The sequence below is a fragment of the Thermochaetoides thermophila genome (genome assembly GCF_000221225.1).
Source record: "Thermochaetoides thermophila DSM 1495 unplaced genomic scaffold scf7180000011822, whole genome shotgun sequence".
NCBI lineage: Eukaryota > Fungi > Ascomycota > Sordariomycetes > Sordariales > Chaetomiaceae > Thermochaetoides > Thermochaetoides thermophila.
Genome location: NW_006383038.1, coordinates 2603984 through 2622168, shown reverse-complemented (window position 1 = coordinate 2622168; position 18185 = coordinate 2603984). Strand labels below are relative to the sequence as shown.

At 55.0% G+C, this 18185-nt stretch overlaps 5 protein-coding genes across 5 annotated transcripts; 3 read left to right on the top strand and 2 right to left on the bottom strand.

Annotated features, from left to right (window-relative positions):
- Nucleotides 1-266: 266 nt before the first annotated feature.
- CTHT_0071600 (serine-threonine protein kinase-like protein) lies at nucleotides 267-3577 on the top strand (the record flags this gene model as incomplete). Its single annotated transcript, XM_006697365.1, has 5 exons — nucleotides 267-1346; nucleotides 1403-1602; nucleotides 1667-1826; nucleotides 1894-2632; nucleotides 2706-3577. The coding sequence occupies 5 exons, from the start codon at nucleotides 267-269 to the stop codon at nucleotides 3575-3577; spliced, it is 3051 nt and encodes a 1016-aa protein (XP_006697428.1).
- A 1489-nt stretch (nucleotides 3578-5066) lies between these two features.
- Nucleotides 5067-6218, bottom strand: CTHT_0071590 (uncharacterized protein; the record flags this gene model as incomplete). Its single annotated transcript, XM_006697364.1, has 4 exons — nucleotides 5067-5288; nucleotides 5354-5872; nucleotides 5948-6054; nucleotides 6146-6218. The coding sequence occupies 4 exons, from the start codon at nucleotides 6216-6218 to the stop codon at nucleotides 5067-5069; spliced, it is 921 nt and encodes a 306-aa protein (XP_006697427.1).
- A 1669-nt stretch (nucleotides 6219-7887) lies between these two features.
- Nucleotides 7888-8844, top strand: CTHT_0071580 (uncharacterized protein; the record flags this gene model as incomplete). Its single annotated transcript, XM_006697363.1, has 3 exons — nucleotides 7888-8581; nucleotides 8636-8680; nucleotides 8738-8844. The coding sequence occupies 3 exons, from the start codon at nucleotides 7888-7890 to the stop codon at nucleotides 8842-8844; spliced, it is 846 nt and encodes a 281-aa protein (XP_006697426.1).
- Nucleotides 8845-10278: 1434 nt separating this feature from the next.
- On the bottom strand, nucleotides 10279-12585 carry CTHT_0071570 (uncharacterized protein; the record flags this gene model as incomplete). Its single annotated transcript, XM_006697362.1, has 1 exon — nucleotides 10279-12585. One exon carries the CDS (start codon nucleotides 12583-12585, stop codon nucleotides 10279-10281), a length of 2307 nt encoding a protein of 768 aa, XP_006697425.1.
- Nucleotides 12586-13481: 896 nt separating this feature from the next.
- On the top strand, nucleotides 13482-18164 carry CTHT_0071560 (DNA polymerase alpha catalytic subunit-like protein; the record flags this gene model as incomplete). The annotated part of the gene is made up of 4 exons (XM_006697361.1): nucleotides 13482-13767; nucleotides 13838-13941; nucleotides 13995-16295; nucleotides 16368-18164. 4 exons carry the CDS (start codon nucleotides 13482-13484, stop codon nucleotides 18162-18164), a joined length of 4488 nt encoding a protein of 1495 aa, XP_006697424.1.
- Between the last annotated feature and the right edge of the window lie 21 nt (nucleotides 18165-18185).

Below are 18185 nucleotides of genomic sequence, written 5' to 3'. Positions count from 1 at the left end.
TCCTGCGAAGTGGGTCTCCTCCGCATCACAGCCCAAGCGCTCTCTGCCCACAGGCCGCAGCCCGCCCACTCATTGCCAGCTGCCCGCCGCCCGCGCATCCATTTCCGGGCAGTAACCTACTAACTACCTCAGCAAGTTCCTCTGCCACTTGCATGCGACAGCCTCGATCTCGACTGCATCTATCATCAGCACCACCATCGCTCCCACAGCTCCGCATCGCCTCCCGCCGCATCCGCGCGAGGTGTTGTCTGCCCGAGTGAGCAGCCATGGAGCAATGGCAGACGTACGGCGACGCTGCCAACACCGCCGGCACGCGACGGTACAACCCCGTCAACGTCAACCACGTTAGCCACCACAACGGAGGTCCTGCCGGCTCGACTGTCGCTCCGATGACCAGCCATCCGATGCATATGTCTCCTCGCGACTACGCCGTGCCCAGCAACGGCCCATCAGCCATGTCCATGCCGCCGCAGCAGCCACCGCCGCCCTACAAGTACGACCAGTATCAGCCGGCGCTGGCTTCCTCTCACCAGGCCTCGCCGGCGACATCGTCCATGGGAAGCAGTCCGCACGTGCGCGACGGCAGCGGCGACGTGCCTATGCAGGATGCCCAGGAGTCTTACACCACGAGCAGCAGCAGCACCGCTGCCACGTCCGCCGGCGTCAAGAACACCGTCCACGGCCAGTATCCGCTGAGACCACATCACCAGCACCATCTCTCGTCGGGCAACCGCGCTGCTGCCCTCCAGCAGGAGCCGTCGTCGGCAGCCCAGCGCTACTCACCCATGGAGGCCCTGTCTCCAGCATCTCCATACGCCATCAAGTCGGCCACCGGCCCGTCCCATTACTCTCAGCACCAGCAACAGCAGTCGGCGCTGCCGCGCCAGTCGCCGACCACTCGCTCGTCCGACTATGCACATACCCCGCAGCAACCACCATCACAACAACAACAACAACAGCAACAGCAACAACAACAACAACAACTACAACAACAACAACAACAACAACAACAACAGCAGCAGCAGCAGCAGCAGCATCAGCAAACACAGCATCCACAGCAGTCGTCCTACTATAGCACGCGCCAGCAGCCCCAGCAATTACCTCCCATCAACCCATATGCCCCCGCCGCTGACCCGTACTCTACGTCAGTCATAGCGCCGCTCGATGGCTCCTATGCCGACCCCAAGTCTCCAAAGTATGGCCCCCCTCCACAGTCGAAGCCTCCGGCGAACGATAAGGGCCCCGTGCCCGAGTTCAGGAGGGTCAGAGGCCCCCAAGACCTCAATCCCCGCGTTAAGGACGAGCCGCCGTTCCGGCGGGCAAATCCGGAAGGCGGTTTTATTAGTGTGAGTAGTTTTTTCCCCCGTGTGTATGCTACCACAGCTAGTTAACCCAGAAACAGCCCCTTCAAGCACTTACACTTCATTTACCGGCCACGTACCGCATCTGCAATCCATCCTTCAAGTACGAGTCGTCGCGGAATCCGCGCCGCGTGTTGACCAAACCAAGCAAGGGCGTAAAGAACGATGGTTATGACAACGAAGAGAGCGACTACATTCTCTATGTCAACGATATTCTGGGCTCTGAGGAGGCCGGCCATAAGTATGTGATTATCATTTAACTACGGTAGTTGATTTGCCTTCAGGCAATATGCTGACACCTGCAGGAACCGGTACCTGATTCTTGACGTCCTCGGCCAAGGTACATTTGGCCAGGTAGTCAAGTGCCAGAATCTCAAGACGCAAGAGATTGTGGCCGTGAAGGTCATCAAAAACCGCACTGCCTATTTCAACCAGAGCATGATGGAGGTCTCCGTTCTGGATCTGGTGCGCTCTTCTCCCTAATGTCCATGATGTATCTATCAATGGCGGCCGAAAGCTAACCATGTCGTAGCTCAACTCGAAGCTAGATAAGAATGATGACCATCACCTCCTGCGGCTCAAGGACACATTTATTCACCGCCAGCATTTGTGCTTAGTATTTGAGTTGTTGAGTGTGAACTTGTACGAGCTGATCAAGCAAAATCAGTTTCGCGGTCTTAGTACTACCCTCGTCCGAGTGTTTGCTCAGCAGTTGCTCAACGGGCTGGCCTTGTTGAATAAGGCGCGGTTAATCCATTGCGATCTGAAGCCTGAGAACATACTGCTCAAGAATCTCGAGAGCCCTATCATCAAAATCATTGACTTTGGCTCAGCATGCGACGAACGCCAAACAGTCTACACGTACATTCAATCTCGCTTCTACCGATCACCGGAGGTCCTTCTCGGCCTTCCGTATAGCTCGGCGATTGATATGTGGTCGCTTGGTTGCATCGTCGTTGAGCTGTTCCTAGGCTTGCCTCTGTTCCCGGGTTCGTCCGAGTACAATCAAATCTCGCGTATCGTTGAAATGCTAGGCAACCCGCCGAACTGGATGATCGAGATGGGCAAACAAGGTAGTCACTTTTTCGAAAAGCGACAGGACGAGTTTGGCCGCCGTACGTATGTTCTCAAGAGTATCGAGCAGTACTCGCGCGAGAACGGAGTGAAAGAGCAGCCAAGCAAGAAGTACTTCCAGCAAAACACCCTTCCGGAGATCATCAAAGCCTACCCAATGCCGCGAAAAAACATGAAACCACATGAAATTGAAAGAGGTAGGTTATTCGTACATCCGACATCCTCTTGTACACGTTCGCTGGACTTTACGCAGGCTGACACTGGTCGCAGAAATGAACAACCGCATTGCTTTCATCGACTTCGTCCGGGGCCTGCTGCAAATCAATCCTCTTGAGCGATGGTCACCGCAGCAGGCTAAGCTACATCCTTTCATCACGCAGCAGAAGTTCACCGGCCAGTTTGTCCCGCCCATGAATCTCAAGTCCAGCGCCCTTAACCGGTCACCCGCTCCTGGAACGCAGCAACAGATGCAGGCCGAGGCCCTCTGCAGGCAGAGAGCTCAAGCTGCTCAGGCTGCTGCTGAAGCCGCTGCCGCTGCACAAGCCGCTACCGCCGCCGCAGCAGCAAATAATGGCCAGCCGCCCGTTTACGGTCCCCCGATTCCTTCTCAGTTTCCGGCTCATTTGATTCCCGGCTCCTACCAGCAGCAGCAGCCGAACACCCAGCCACCACCTCCTTATACCAGTGGTGTTAGCAGTAGTGTCCAACAGCAGCCGTCGGGAAATTCCTACGTTCCTCCTGCGCAGATGCCGCCCGCAAACTACGCACAATCTTCGGCGGTAAATGCCAGCCTGTACCCCCCTGCGTCGGCCAACCGTGGCACTCGTCCCCGCGCATCCACTATGGAACAACAGCAAAGCGGTATCCCTCCGGCCATCCAGAGGGTTGCAAGCCAGCTGGATCCGAACCATCCCATCCGGTTGCAGCCGAGTCCAGCGTACTATCCGCCTCCGCCAGAGAGTTTTGCCGCGGGAGGTAGCGGCGTTGTGGGAGTGGATAGTGGGCGGCAAATTCCTGGGCGAAGAGGTTCTCGAACTCAGGCGAACGCGCTAAGAGGAAGAGATTTCATCAGGACGCTGGAGGAACGGACACTAGAAGAGGGGTGGGGGAATCCGAGCGGTGGTGGAGGGTCGTATTATTGAGATTGGAAAGGCGATTGAATAGGACTTTGGGTTCGTGATTGCGATAGTCATGTGAATGAAATCGTAATCGCGAAGAACTTATTTGGTCCTGATCAGAGAGAAGCAACGAAGTGATGATAACGATGTTTGGAGGGAGGGAGGGCGGATGGGTGGATGAATGGCATGAGTCGACCTGGTTGCTCTTTTTTGACCGGCAATTGAGAAACTAGCTAAACTGGATTAACTGCAGCTTTTTTTTCACTCGTCGTTCGGTTTGGAAGTGGGTGTGGTTGGTTGGTCGGTCGGATCGCAATGCAATGGGTGGGGTGACGGATGGTGCTTGGAGGGCGTTTTTTTTGTCGTTGTTGTTGTTGGGGAGTTGGATCCAATTCCATGCTTTCATATCTCGATATCGGTTTGTTTGATCGACGACGAGGTTGGGACTAGGCCGGCAGCCAGAAGAAGCGTTTACTCCCTGCCTATCCGTACCTCCTTCTAGCTTACCTTTCGTATCTGTCGTCATCAGGTTCATCATCAAGGCCATTCATTGTTCCGCCGTGGTTCGCTCGATCCTCGTTCACAGCATCCCCTGTTATCCATCGATCGTCGTCACTCGCCCATCGATGACGCAGTCCTCTTGCCTGTTTTCGAGATTATGTACCTCCAGCTCGCTACACCACCATCCCGATCAAGACGGCTTTCGAGTTTGACATCTAGATTGTTAGCTTGGAAAGGAAGTCGTCATGGAGATCATGATCCGAGTCCACAGACAAGCTTGCATGTCTAAATGCGAATGACACAAAGTGGTCCGGACACCTGATCGAATGACCAAAGGGCCGAGCCAGTGCTGCCCATTCTCCCCTTATATCCTACACAGTGGTGACCATCGTATATCGTCTGCAACTGCACACGGTAAGAACCTACTCAGCTAGCCCAACGAAAAAAAAAAAAAGGCGCGCTCAAAGATGACGCTGAACTTTGACAGACCGGTACAACCGTAGTCGAGGTGTTGTATGTGAGCAATAGACGACGAACCAAAGGTGTGTTTGGCGGAGGAAGCTGAAGATGAGGGAGTGTTAGGGGAGCTTATGGCATGAGGGACGTAGTTCTGCTGTTTGAATTGAGCAAATTATATGCCTCTTCAATCAGGGCATGGCTTAGCTGAGGATACATGGCTCTTAAGAGATACGATATTTATTGGCAAAAATCAATGGAACAGGTGGCACAAACAAAGCTGGTATTCTTTCTTTCTATTCATACTACCTGTGCCTTAGCTGCCCGGTAACCCTGCCTGACATGGAAAAAGAACCCCCAGCCAAAAACGCCCAAGTACGCCTTGCTGGAAAATGTTTCGCTGACGTCCTTCTGGACGGCATTCATTATCTGCCCGATGATACGTGCCCGATCAATCATGAATCCGCAAGCAGCAAAGAGAAGTTATACTGACAAGTCAAAGTGCAAGTTGGCAGTTTATGCGAATAGAGCTTCCCGAGACCGCGAAAGTCAATGATCATCCAGAGAAGCGCCCCGCCTTGTTGAAGCCGCGACCCCAGCGGTTGGTCTTGACCATCTCGTCACTATACAGACCACCGCTAGTGGTGGTGTCTGACTCGGGGAACCCGTAAGAGCCGTCGATGACCATGGCATCACGATCGGATGACGGGCGCGAAGGAGGATATGTCGAAGGGGTGTTGCCTGGCTTGAAGTAGACGGACAGCACTCGGCCATCAGCCTGTATAGAAGACGGTCAGCTACAGAACAGCAACTGGACTAAAACATTACTGGAGAGGAACGCACAGTTTGGTTGTTGAAAGTGTCAATCACCTTCTGGGCACCCTCCTTGCTCTCAAACACAATCTCGGCAATCACAATCGGGCGCTGCTTGATGATGCGGCAGCTCTCGATGATGCCGCCCACCGGAGTCATGGCACTCTCGATGTCGGCTGCCGTCGTGCCGGGCGCAAAGTTCTGGGCCATCACCACGTATGGCCCGGCCAGTCCTCGGATTTGGAAACCCTGGTTCTTGCTGAAACTTGTCGCCGCGGGCCCTGTCGGCGCAGTAGGGGGCGCCCCGTTGGGTGAGGGGGTTGAATCATTCTTTTGTTGGGTGCTATTGTTGGGCGGCTGCTGTAGTTCTGAGCGGATCAGAGCTTGGGCAAGCTTTGCGGCATGCCGCTTTTGCCGGTTGCGGTTAGCAGCTGGCGGGATGAAGGCGTTGGGGTCGGTGATGCGTGAGGCAAGGGGGCCGAGAGCGGGTGTGCTCGTGCTGACATCGACATTGCCAGTACTGTGGCGCAGGCGCTTCTTGTCCTTGTTCTGTGCCGAACTCTTAGGTCAGTGGATGGCAGCGAACGAGACAGGTAGGCATCTGACTACGGTTTGCGGACCAACCTTCTTCACGCCGGCGCGGCTAGAAAGAGGACCGGGTCCAGCACTCTGTCGACGGTCTTTCCCGAAAATTTTGGCAGCAAGCTCTTCGGCCTTTTTGCGCTCGCGGGCTATAGCAAGGAGAAGAGTGCAGTGGTCAGTGTTTGTGGTCCCTTGGAGAGATGGTATGCAGCAGGGCCGGGGGGTTGCTTCCAAGCGTACCTGCGTGGATGATCTTCTCGAACTCAGTCGCGACTTTGGCAGCGCCCCCGTTGTTTGCTGTCGCTGCCGCCATCGTGCAAATAGTCGATCTAGCTAGATGTATTAGGGTGTCGACGTCGCGGGCAAACGGGCAATTGTGGTTTTTGGCTGAATGCGGAACGAATGGTGTAGTCGCGGGACGATGGACGGCTTGCTGAGATGAACGGCGGCAGAGGCCTCGAGCAGCGCAGTTCCCAAAATCCAATACCCAGATCCAATGGCGCCAAGTCCCCAGTCGCAGCGCGTCACCTTGGCTTTTGTGCAGGGGAGTCTGCTGGCGCTGCGCCAAGGCTACCTACAGACCCAGCAGCCGAGCGGTCGCTGGTGGGTCCCGTTGCTTGTAGCCTGTACAGTGGGGCCTTGGTATATTCTGTTAGCTCCTTGGCAATGCTTTTTGACGATCTTGGTCACTCTTGAACTTTTTAGCCAAGTGGCTAACAAATCTAACCCCGACACATCTTGTGGTACAGAGCTGTTCTCCCACAGATAGCGGCACTTTGTGGGCTGCGATTACTGATACAGAGTACGTTACCACAGTATTCGCTCCGAATAACCTCAGCCTTTGTTTCGAAGTGGGGCCGATGCCTTATCCTGCTTGATTTCAAGGGCAGTAACGGTCGCCCTCCACATGCTTCAGGCCAACCTCTTAGAGATTGGAGCTTGAGACTTGTTCCAGTTATGAAGTGTCCTCCTCATTCACCCTTTAATTGCAAAGCTTGTGCAACAGGTATGTTAGTATAAACTGGCAACACCTCCGGCCTGCATAACGACCTCGGTTATGTCGGCCCTACAACAAGCTACCTACCACTTCTACCTACCTGAAGTAAATCTACACTGAGCTTTCCTTGAGGGAAGGAAATCAGTCACCAGTCTGCCACTGCCAGCTTCTCCGATACTCCTTTGCGATTTGCTCGGCTATACAGCAGTAAGCACCTAGCAAGTAAGACTCGACTTCCATGGGGATGCCGACTTGGCTTTATGGCATGTATGGTCAATAGGCACCTACCTACGTACCTAGGTAGTTGATATAGGATCATCAAATGGAAAGAGAACAAGAAGAATATGATAGGCATGCTGGTAGCCACCGTCACTCCTTTCGCCTGCAAACTCCCACGGATGACGTGATTTTCAATCTGGTTGACTTGCCTCTACCTGGCCATCACTATCACTCGCTTAGGCTCGAAATGCACAGATGCATACTTGTCCAGATACCTAAGATAGTTCTCGTTGTTCTCGTTGCAGCATCGATCCGTCCTACCAGGTGGCTTCGATGCTTCCGGCCGGCGACCGGCTGGCAGCAAAACCGGGACCTGAGATCTCTCATCTGGGTCTTTCCCAGAGTGCCATTCACATGCAGGAGATGCTTGAACTTTCCCTGGTGAAGAGACACAACTTCCTTTCGGACCACTTTGGCGCCAATTGCAATTGGGAAGCCTACTGTCCTATTATGGATGCTTCTTTCTGCGTGAATTCCATCTAAAGTTCTGAACCACCAAGACGACCTCCTGTCCCTTCTCCAACTCAGTCCCTCCCGTTATAACTGCTTCCTTTCATCTGAGCATCCACATAACCGTTCCCAAGTTGGCCCATCTTGGTTGGTTAAGGATCAGCTAGGCCAGGTTAACTGTCTTCATTGATCCCAACAAGCATCATTCATCCATCCTCTTATTACCATTCAGCCAGTTTCTTCGAGCAAGAAAACAATGTCAAGTCCAATAACATCACCGCCGCAGCCGCCTTCAGAGGAGCACAGCTCCAAGTCACCGGGACGCCGCCGCTCTCTTGTGGCCAGCATTCGCCGAAGGACTTCCCGCCTATTCCGCCATCTGAGTAGCCCTGAAGCTGGCACTGATAATACTCCCGACTTCTCGCCCAAGCCCAAGCGCAGTTCGGTGGGAGGAACCGGCTGGCTCCGTTCCCATAGCCGCAACCGTGACAACAAAGATGAGACATGCCCTGGTTCTGGCAAAATTGATGAAAAACGTAGGCTCAAGCTCGGCAGCAGCAGCCACGCCGAGGCAGTGGAGGCGCTTGTGGAGGTTGTCACCAAGGATGGCGTACCTTATCCGGAGCCGTGCCCTCTTGAACTGGCGTACCCACTCCCGTCGCCGGCGAAGAGCCTCACGGGACGGTTTTCAGTGTCTTCTCGCGCAAGGGCTTTCGTCCACTCTCTGTCGGGGAGCTTGCGGAAAGGCCGGGAAGGTCGCATTGGCGACGAGGCCGAGTATGAGAGGGCTGAAAGCTTGGGTGGGTCAAGTTTCTATGGGGATGAGGAGCAAGATGTGGGCGAGGGTGTGGTAGAGGGAGAAAAAAATGAACTTGGGCCACTGAGGAAGCTGTCGGACAACATTTCACGGTCCAGCTCGTTTCGGATAGGACTTCAGAAGGCTGTACAGGGTGAGTGCTGGAATGGAGGATTTCAGTTGCTGTTTATAGCTGACATGATGGCAGACATTCTCGAGAATAACTTCCGATTCGAGGATAAACAAAAGCCCGGTAAGTAGCCTTGATCCCATTACTGCCCCTAAAACCAAGACACTAACAAATTAACAGACCGCGGAAATCTTCGCTCCCTTTGGACGATCCAGTCGGCTGACTCGACTCCTGAGTGCGCTCTTACCTCCCCCTCCCCCCCGGCGCTGCCGCCCAATTTTCCATGACTAGGTCACTAAGATCTCCCAGGGAGCAAAACTCGCTTGTCCGAGAGCACCAATCACCCACAGCCCAGCAGGAACCTCTGATCGAATCTTCGCTGTCCTCGGTTCCTCCTACGGCACTCAAAGTTTCCCGTTTACAATCGCACGCTTCCCCAACTCCGGCAACCGATACACCAGCAAGTATCTTGTCTTCGTCACCATCTACCCCACCACGTCCACGCAATCGTCTGCCAGCGGGTATTACTGCCAAAGCAATCATTGCCCTGGAGGAAGAACTAGTCCGGGATCCGTCATCGGCCTTGGAGGACCCGTTTATTCAAGGGGAGGGTGAAGGACTAGACGATCAAATGTCACGTTGTATGCAAGGTGAAGAGGCGAGTATACTGCGACGGCGGTCATCATCACGTCATCAGCGACGGGAAAAGCCAACGGCATCTGTGGTTGACTCCAATATTGACACAGAGATTGGTTCTGTGGACGTCCCAGAGGTTTTTGGCGGCGTTGATGCCCCCCCTGCTACCATTCCTGCTGATCACCAAGGGGTTGTTGTTGTGGTTGGTTCCATGGGAGTCCAACCAGCAAAAATGTCTACTTCTGTGGAGGTGCTAGACACTGCGCCCAAGGCTGCTGCTGGTGTGATGTCAAGGGAACGGGTTGAAGGAGAAGGGAAGGGTGAGAAAGCGCACCTTTAATTGCTTGCTAATGTTCGTGGGGATAGTCGGGTGGGCTGTTGAAAGAAATAGAAGACTTAGGGGGGTATATTAAGGGTGTGTCGAGTCCAGGGTGGTAAAAAAAACTGTTGAGTTCTTGCTTCTTTGGCGACGGTTGTATTGTTAAGCAGCATTCGTATGCTAGCCCCAAGGGGGCATAAGTCTTGGTTTATGGCTTCCTAGTGTGCTGCTGTTGTCTTGTTGTCGTATGAATTCGTGATAGGTTGAGGGACCAGAGTTATGGAAAACGAGAGAGGAGTCTAGACAAAAGAAAATACACTTGATTAGAGAAGGCCATGTCCCGATCGCTTGTACAGGAGCTTGCATGTGCGTCAACTAACTGTTCATTGGATAGCGGGCTGGTTGTCAGTTTGAAGAGCTGCAGGATCGGCATTTAGATGCCGTGAGCCTCGGGGTTGCTTGGAGCATATTGTTCACTTGAGAACTATGCTGTCGGAACAAAAGCGAGTGTACCAAGAAGGCTCCACTCTGACCACTTGAGAACTCTCATGCCATCAGCAACTGTCTCTGTGTGCGAAACTTGTGATGAAAAAAGTACCTACTCGTATCATGAGCCCCTGTCTTGTTAAACTCCCCGGATATGGTACATGTCGTATATACACTATTGATACAATGCCCTCATCCCTTCTATTGCATGTGGTCTATCCAAGCCCAGTTTCTTCCATTACAGCCTTCATTACCCTGCTAGCACATCGCAAACAATGAGCTATTTCTCACCTGCCATTCTCCCTTGTGCCAACCGTGCCTCCTCAGTAAATGCATCAAAGATGCCTCGAGGTAATCTCGTAGGCTCTTCGTCATCATCAAACTCTTTCTTCTTCTTTTCTGGCGGAGGTCCTTGTGGGTACAATTTCAGGATATACCGTTCCACCAGCCGCTGTAGGACCACGCGCCGCGGCTTCAAAATGCTCTGGATCAGCTGTTCTTTTGACTCAGAGGGGAACATCTCCTGGTTGGTGACAATATCAATAGCGCTGATCATGCGGCGGGCAGTCGCCATTGCTTCCTGCATGTCGTTGCGCTTCAAGTCGACTTCTTGCTCTGGAGAGCCGGTGGCGGGTTCGGAAGCAGCAGGATAGCTGAAGGAGGAGACGAGGATGCGGAACGGCTCCCAGAGGACGTCGACTGCCCTGATGAGCTGCTTGCCATAGGCGACGTCTGCGGCTTTCCTGGTCTGCCTCTCCTTGGTCAGGCGTTCGATCGTGGAAAGCGAGGGGTCGGCCTTGATCTTTTCAATCGCCCTGATGGCTTTGTCATAGATGTGCCGCTTGTTGAGGCGTGCCACGTGCAGGAACAGGCGCATCGATAGGGGGTCGGGATAGCGCATCTTGGCCATCATGGCCTCGAAGATCCGGCATGCATTGCTGAAGGCGTCGGGATTGAGGTTGTCATGCACGCACGCGCCGAAGGCAATGCGGAAAGTAATGGGGCTCACAATGTCAGCCGGCATTGCATGCACCACGTCGGCCACTGCTGCGCTAGCGTGTCCAACGGCGAGAGCACGCAGGTAACAGTACCAATTATCGGCATCTGGGGTGACATTGAGGGATTTGGTGAAGTATTCCCAATACTTGTGGGCGTGGGATGTTTTCCGTGTGCGGGCGAGCGAAGTGAGCGCCAGGGAGAGCGCTTTGTTTCCGGGCTTTGCGTATAGAGGCGCCCCCTTCGGGCGAGATGCAGCCAGCTCGCGGCGCTTCTTGGGTGAGAGGTCGGACACGTCCACTTGTGGAATATCATCGTTGTGCTCTCTGTTCTCCTCCTTCCCTTTAACATCATCCGTTTCCATGCCCTCTGGCTTCCCCTGGCTTTCTTCCTCTGTCATACGCTTTGCATCCTCTGATGCCTTCGTTACTTGTAATTTTGCCTGCTCGGCCTGCCTCTTCAACTCCTTCTCTAGGATGGGAGCAGACGGCATCTCGTCCACCGCAGACACATCAGGCGGCGGGTTTGGAAGCTTAGCGCCAACCCTATCGAGTCGAGGAACTTTCATAGTTTCCTCCATAAGGTCCAAGATGCTGTCGCAGTCCTTGTAATCGCCTGTGGCAAGAATGCGACCCATGGCGACCACGAGGGGCTCGTCGAGTAGCAGGCGGCCACTGCGCCAGCGGGCCAACACATCGGCCCAAAGGGCGCGGGCCTTGCCAACATTCCGCTGAATTTCCTCCTGCACCTCCTGGTCGACCAAGCCGAGCCGACCGTTCTCCAGCTTTTTAACATCGTAGCGGAGGGCATTCAGGACAATGGTGAAAGTGTGGGCATCAGGAGCGCGCACGGTCTCGTTGGCGCTCTTGAGCACGGTCAAGAGGCTGTCGATGTCACCGGCGCGGGCGCAGACCTCGAGGACGGCGTTCATGTGGATGGTGTTGGGCTTCAGGGAGCCCAGATTCAACATGAAGTTGTAGATACGGGTCGCTTCTGACACGGCTAGCTTGGGATGCAGCGACTGGGCGCAACCACGGAAGATGATAGTGTAGGTTTTCGCATTCGGGATCTGGGCGCGCTTCTTCATTTCGTTGTACAGCTTTACGGCGGCATGCAGACGGCCCTTCTTCATGTGGTAGTCGATCAGATGGTTCCAGGCGACCTCGACCTTCATCTTGCGGCTGGCCATGCGCGTCAGGAGGAGAGCCTCCTCAAAACTACCCTTCGAGAGAGCCTTGTGGACATGCTGGGCAACCAGATATTCGTTGCCCAGCCACTGGAGGTGCTTCTTGACCACCCATTCGAGCTTCTTTTCATACCTCTTTTTGCCCTCGGCCTTGTCCTCCTCAGCCGCATTGGCCTTGGTCTTCGCATCGCCGTCCTCGCTCTCCTTCCTTTTTTCATTCTCATTCTCCCTATCCTCGACGGCACTCGTGCTGGAAGGGGCATTTGCGCCTGCGCCTACTCTATACCACCGCCGATATGGCCCTAAACCCACCGGAGGCCTGCACAATGGCTGTACCAGCCGGGACTGGACAGGTGTGATGCTCGCCCCAGAGAGGGATCGCAGACAGGCCCTACAGACGTACATGGCGGTATGGGGCTCTGATCAAGGGAGGGGCGAGGGGTAGGGGCCTGGGGAGTGCGCGCGCTGGGAAGCGCTGCCACAGTGAGTGTGTGCGTGTGCCTGTGTCCTGTATTCAGGTTCTAGCTCAATGGAGCTCCAGGCTGGCTGTCGTGCGATAGTTTTGCCGTGGCTTCTCAGCTGCCCTTTCTTGGTCAAAATTGTGAGCACGACAGAACAACCCGGTGCGGTGTTAGGCCGTGGGTGGTTGAGACGTTGAATGGCGATGCTTGGCATGGAGTTCATGGAATTCTTTTTTTTGCGGTCGCACTCTTGGATGATTGGCTTGCCTGCCGCGACAGAGCCAGATTGTGGTGGGGTTGTGAGCGATACCCAAGCCAAAGCGCCAAGCAGTCCCACCTCGAGAACTGGACCTGCCTGGCAGTCGCGTTACTGGCTGACAGGGGCTAAGGGCCTGCGGGGTGGCTTAGCTGCCCGGACCGGGGATCAAATGGATTATGGACTGACAAGGGTCAGCGGTGCAAGGGTCGCGTGTTGCACGACGCGATCGAGACGCGAAAAGCGTGTCAGCCCTTGTTGTTGGCGAGCGTACGGTAATCAAGTAACAAATGAAAACCGCCCACGTCCAGTCCAAGGCCATCCATCACGTCAGTCCCACCAGCACCAGACTGCCTTGACTGCCTCGACCGCTCCTTCTGCGCAATTGAGAGCAGACGACGGTCAAAACAGACGTGATCGAAGCTACGGATACAGAATACGGATTTAGGTCAGTACTGGGTTGGCATGGTAGTTGGCGCATGAGAACGAGAATGCCTCTTCTGCCCCTCTGAAGTCTCACATTCTCAATCTGAAGTCTGAAGTCCAGCATCCAGCATCCAGCATCCAGCATCACACGACCAATCATGTCCAACGCCAACAAGCGCAACAAGTTCGCCGAGCTGCGGGCTCTGCGCCAGGCCGGCAAAAAGGTCTTCGACACGTACCAGGTGGCCGAGGTTGAGGATCTGTACGAGGAGGTCGACGAGAACCAGTACAAGAAGATTGTCCGCGCCCGTCTCAACCAAGATGACTTTGTCGTTGACGACAATGGCGAAGGTTATGTCGACGACGGCCGCGAGGAATGGGACCACGAAGAGTACTATTCGGACGAAGATGACGAGGTCTCCGTACGCGGCAAAGACCGAAAGAGTAGGCCCTCCCTGCTCTCTGCCACTCTCCCATTGAAAATCGAACAGAATGCTGACTAGTACCCTTCCAGACAAGAAACAGCGTGAGCAGGAGCAGGCAAAGCGGGATGCCTCCGACCGCGACATCACCGAATACTTTACCAGGGGCGCTGCAAAGCCCCAGAAAAAGCCGAAGGTGAGCACTCTCACTGCATTCCTTACAATTGGTTCCACGTTGACCTTCCGTAGCCCGTGAAAACGGAAGAGGACGAGAAGTTCTTGGCCGACCTTCTGGGCGAGGTTGACGCCAATGTCCCGGCTCCGCTGCCGAGGATACCAAAGAAGAGAGACCGCTCTGCCGAAAGGAGAAAGGTCCGAGCTCTTTCCCCCTTGCCGGAAGCACGGCCACCAGTGGCCAAAAGAACGAAAATGCTGGACGGCAGTGCCTCATCGCCGCCTGCCATCCATGACGCTGCCATGATTGAGGACGACGGGTTCATCCCGTCCGTTGAGTCCGAGCCGGCTGCGGCCCCCATGAGCGACATCGTCATGGAGGAGCCGGAGCTTGAGCCACTGCCCTCGTCGCCGGTCTCTAAGGTTGTCCAACGCAGGACCCAGGTCAAGATCGAGCCCGACGACGACGTGGATGACCTGATGGAGGTCGCCCATGCCGGTGCTGTCACCACGACTAGTGTCAATTTATCCGGCTCTCGGCAGGCAAGGAAAATCCCAAAGCCTGAGCCACACTCGGTCCCTGCTAGCTCCTCACCAGTTAGGCCTTCCGAGCCCGAAGTCGACGCATCTGCGTGGAATAGCATCAACCAAAAGCTTAACGTTGTCAGCAGCTCCCCGACCGAGGCTAAGACGTTTGGGAAGATCCACTACACGGATGCTATCGAGGAGGATGGTAGCCTGCACTTCTACTGGACCGACTACACGGAACTCAACGGCAGTCTGTGTCTGTTTGGCAAGGTACTCAACAAGAAGAAGAACCACTACGTGAGCTGCTTTGTCAAGGTCGACAACATCTTGCGCAAGCTTTACTTCCTTCCTCGCAAATATCGTATGCGCAACGGCGTCGAGACGGATGAGCCCGTCGAGATGATGGACGTCTACAACGAAGTCGACGCCCTCATGACCAAGCTGGGCGTCGATATGCACAAGATCAAGCCCCGGAAAAAAAAGTATGCCTTCGAACTGCCGGGAATACCCTCGGAAGCCGAGTATCTCAAGCTCATGTATCCGTACACGAAGCCGCAGATCGAGCTCGGAAAGACTGGCGAGACCTTTTCGCACGTCTTTGGCACCAACACAGCTCTTTTTGAGCAATTCGTGCTTTGGAGGAACATCATGGGGCCCTGTTGGTTGAAGATCGAGGATGCCGACTTCGGCGCCCTCAAGAACGCTTCGCACTGCCGCTTGGAAGTTCTGGTCTCGCGTCCCGATTCGATCTCCCCTATCGGCGATAGCGAGTCCACCGATGCGCCCCCCTTAACCCTCATGAGTGTCGCCATACGCACCATCTTCAACGCCAGAGACAATAAGCAAGAGATCTTGGCCATCAGCGCCCGCATCTACGAGGATGTGTTGCTCAACGACACCACACCTGCCGACAAGCTCCCCTGTCGTACCTTCACCGTCATCCGTCCGCAGGGTGCCACATTCCCTATCGGTTTTGAGAAGTTAGCCAAGGAGCGGAAGAAGGGCCTCATCAAGCTCATGCGTCAGGAGTCCGATATGCTGTCCTTCTTCCTGGCACAGCTCGACATGGTCGACCCCGACGTCATTATCGGCCACCAGTTGGAGGGTGTCGATTACAGCATTCTTCTGAACCGTCTGTACGAGAGGAAGACACACCAATGGTCACGTCTCGGCCGGCTGCGGCGATCTGCTTGGCCTGCGTCCATCGGCAAGGTTGGCGGCAATCTTTTTGCTGAACGCCAGATCATGGCTGGCCGTCTGCTGTGCGACTTGGCCAACGACGCCGGCAAGTCTGTCATGTACAAGTGCCAGTCGTGGAGCTTGACCGAGATGTGCAGTATGTACCTTTCGGGTGACGATAATCGTCGCCGGGACATCGACAACGATGCCGCTCTCAAGACGTGGGCCACGAGCAAGGAGGGCCTGATGGACTACATCTCTCATGCCGAGACGGACACCTACTTCATCGCAGCTTTGGCCCTGCGCACGCAGATTCTACCGCTGACCAAGATCCTGACCAATCTGGCCGGCAATTCATGGGCTAGGACGCTGACGGGTACGCGTGCTGAGCGCAACGAGTTTATCTTGCTGCACGAGTTCAAAAAGGCCGGTTACATCTTGCCAGACAAGATACCCGCAAAGGGCCGCGCGCGTGTTGACGAGGAGAACCAGGACGATGACGGCGGCGAGGGCGGCAAGAAGAAGGATAAATATAAGGGCGGCCTTGTCTTCGAACCCGAAAAGGGCCTCTACGACAAGTACGTACTTGTCATGGACTTTAACTCCCTGTATCCATCCATCATCCAGGAGTACAACATTTGCTTCACTACTGTCGACCGATCGAATCTTGTTAGTCTTCTCCCCCCTCTTTTTTTTCCCACACCCGGCCTGTTACTGGATGCTAACACTCAGATTCTTTAGTCTGACGACGAAGATGCTGTTCCTGCCGTTCCGGGCAAGGACCGAGATCAGGGCATCCTCCCACGGCTACTTGGAAAGCTGGTCGATCGCCGGAGAGAGGTCAAGAAGCTGATGAAGACCCCGAGGGCTACGCCAGAGCAGCTGGCTACCTGGGATATCAGACAGCTTGCGCTCAAGCTGACGGCCAACTCTATGTACGGCTGCCTGGGCTACACCAAGTCTCGGTTCTACGCCAGACCTCTTGCTGTGCTCATTACATACAAAGGCCGTGAGATTCTTCGCAGCACTAAAGCCCTGGCCGAGAGCATGTCCTTGCAGGTCATCTACGGCGACACTGACTCCGTCATGATCAATGCCAACGTCGACAACGTCTTGGCCGCAATAGAGGTCGGCAATAAGCTCAAGCAGGAAGTCAATAAGCTATACAAGCGACTTGAAATCGACATCGATAACGTCTTTCGGCGCATCCTGTTGCAGGCCAAGAAGAAGTACGCGGCTATCAACATGGTCGAAGAGAACGGCCGGTGGGTAGAAAAGATGGAGGTTAAAGGTCTGGACATGCGGCGCCGTGAGTACTGCCCGCTCTCGCGCGAGGTTTCCAAGCGCATCCTTGACGAGATCCTGTCGGGAGACGACACCGAGGTGTCCGTACAGCGCGTGCACAAATATTTGCGCGAAATCTCGGCCAAGATGCGCGAGGGTGCTATCCCTCTGAATAAGTATATCATCTTGACCCAGCTCGGCAAGGCCCCAAAGGAGTACCCCAACGCCGACAGCATGCCGCAAGTACAGGTTGCTCTGCGCGAGATGGCCCGTGGCAAAGTCATGCGCCGCGGCGACGTCGTCTCATACATCATCACCACTAACAAGAATAACACGTCCGGTAGCGATAGTCTACCTCCCGCTAAGCGTGCTTACACTCCGCAGGACGTGATGAAGGCCGACTCGGGTCTTGTCCCAGACGTTGAGTGGTATATCGGCAAGCAGATAATGCCGCCAGTGGAGCGGTTGTGTGCCAACATTGTCGGCACTTCTGCCACGCAACTGGCAGAAAATCTCGGTCTCGATCCCAGACACTACGCCAACAACAGGTCTGCAGCCTACAATACCGCCGACGCTGCTCGGGATCTTGAAATCCATCCTCTTGAGTCTCAGATCCCGGATCATATCCGCTTCTCTAACTGCGCACGTCTGACGCTGCGCTGCCGCGCCTGCAAACACCTCTTCCCGTTTGAAGGGCTCCTCCCCCTGCCCGCCTCGGATGCCCAGCAACAGAAGGAAGCAGCAGAGGAGCAAAACAAGATCATTACTCCTTCAGGCATCCACTGCCCGTCTTGCTCGGCCCTCCTCCCCACGCTCACGCTCGTGGCGCAGGTCGAGACGGCCGTCCGCGCCCAGACAGCGCGCTACTACGAGACCTGGCTCACGTGCGACGACGCCTCGTGCGGCAACCGCACGCGTCAGATGTCCGTCTACGGCACGCGGTGTCTCGGACCGCGCGGCCTGGCGCGTGACTGCCTTGGTCGCATGCGCTTCGAGATGGGCGAGCGCGAGATGTACAACCAGCTGGTGTACTTCGCGGGGCTGTGGGATGTCGACAAGGCAAGGAAGAAGGTGACGGAGGAGAAGAGTGTGAGCGAGGAGGAGAAGGAACGAGTCCTGGCTCTTGCTGAGCACAACCGCGAGCGGTTTGGGACGGTGAAGGGGGTGGTGGATAAGTATCTGGAGAAATGTGGCCGACAGTGGGTTGCGATGGATACTCTCTTTGCCAAATTGGGGTTTATGCCAACAGTATGACATAGTGTGTGGAACGGGAAA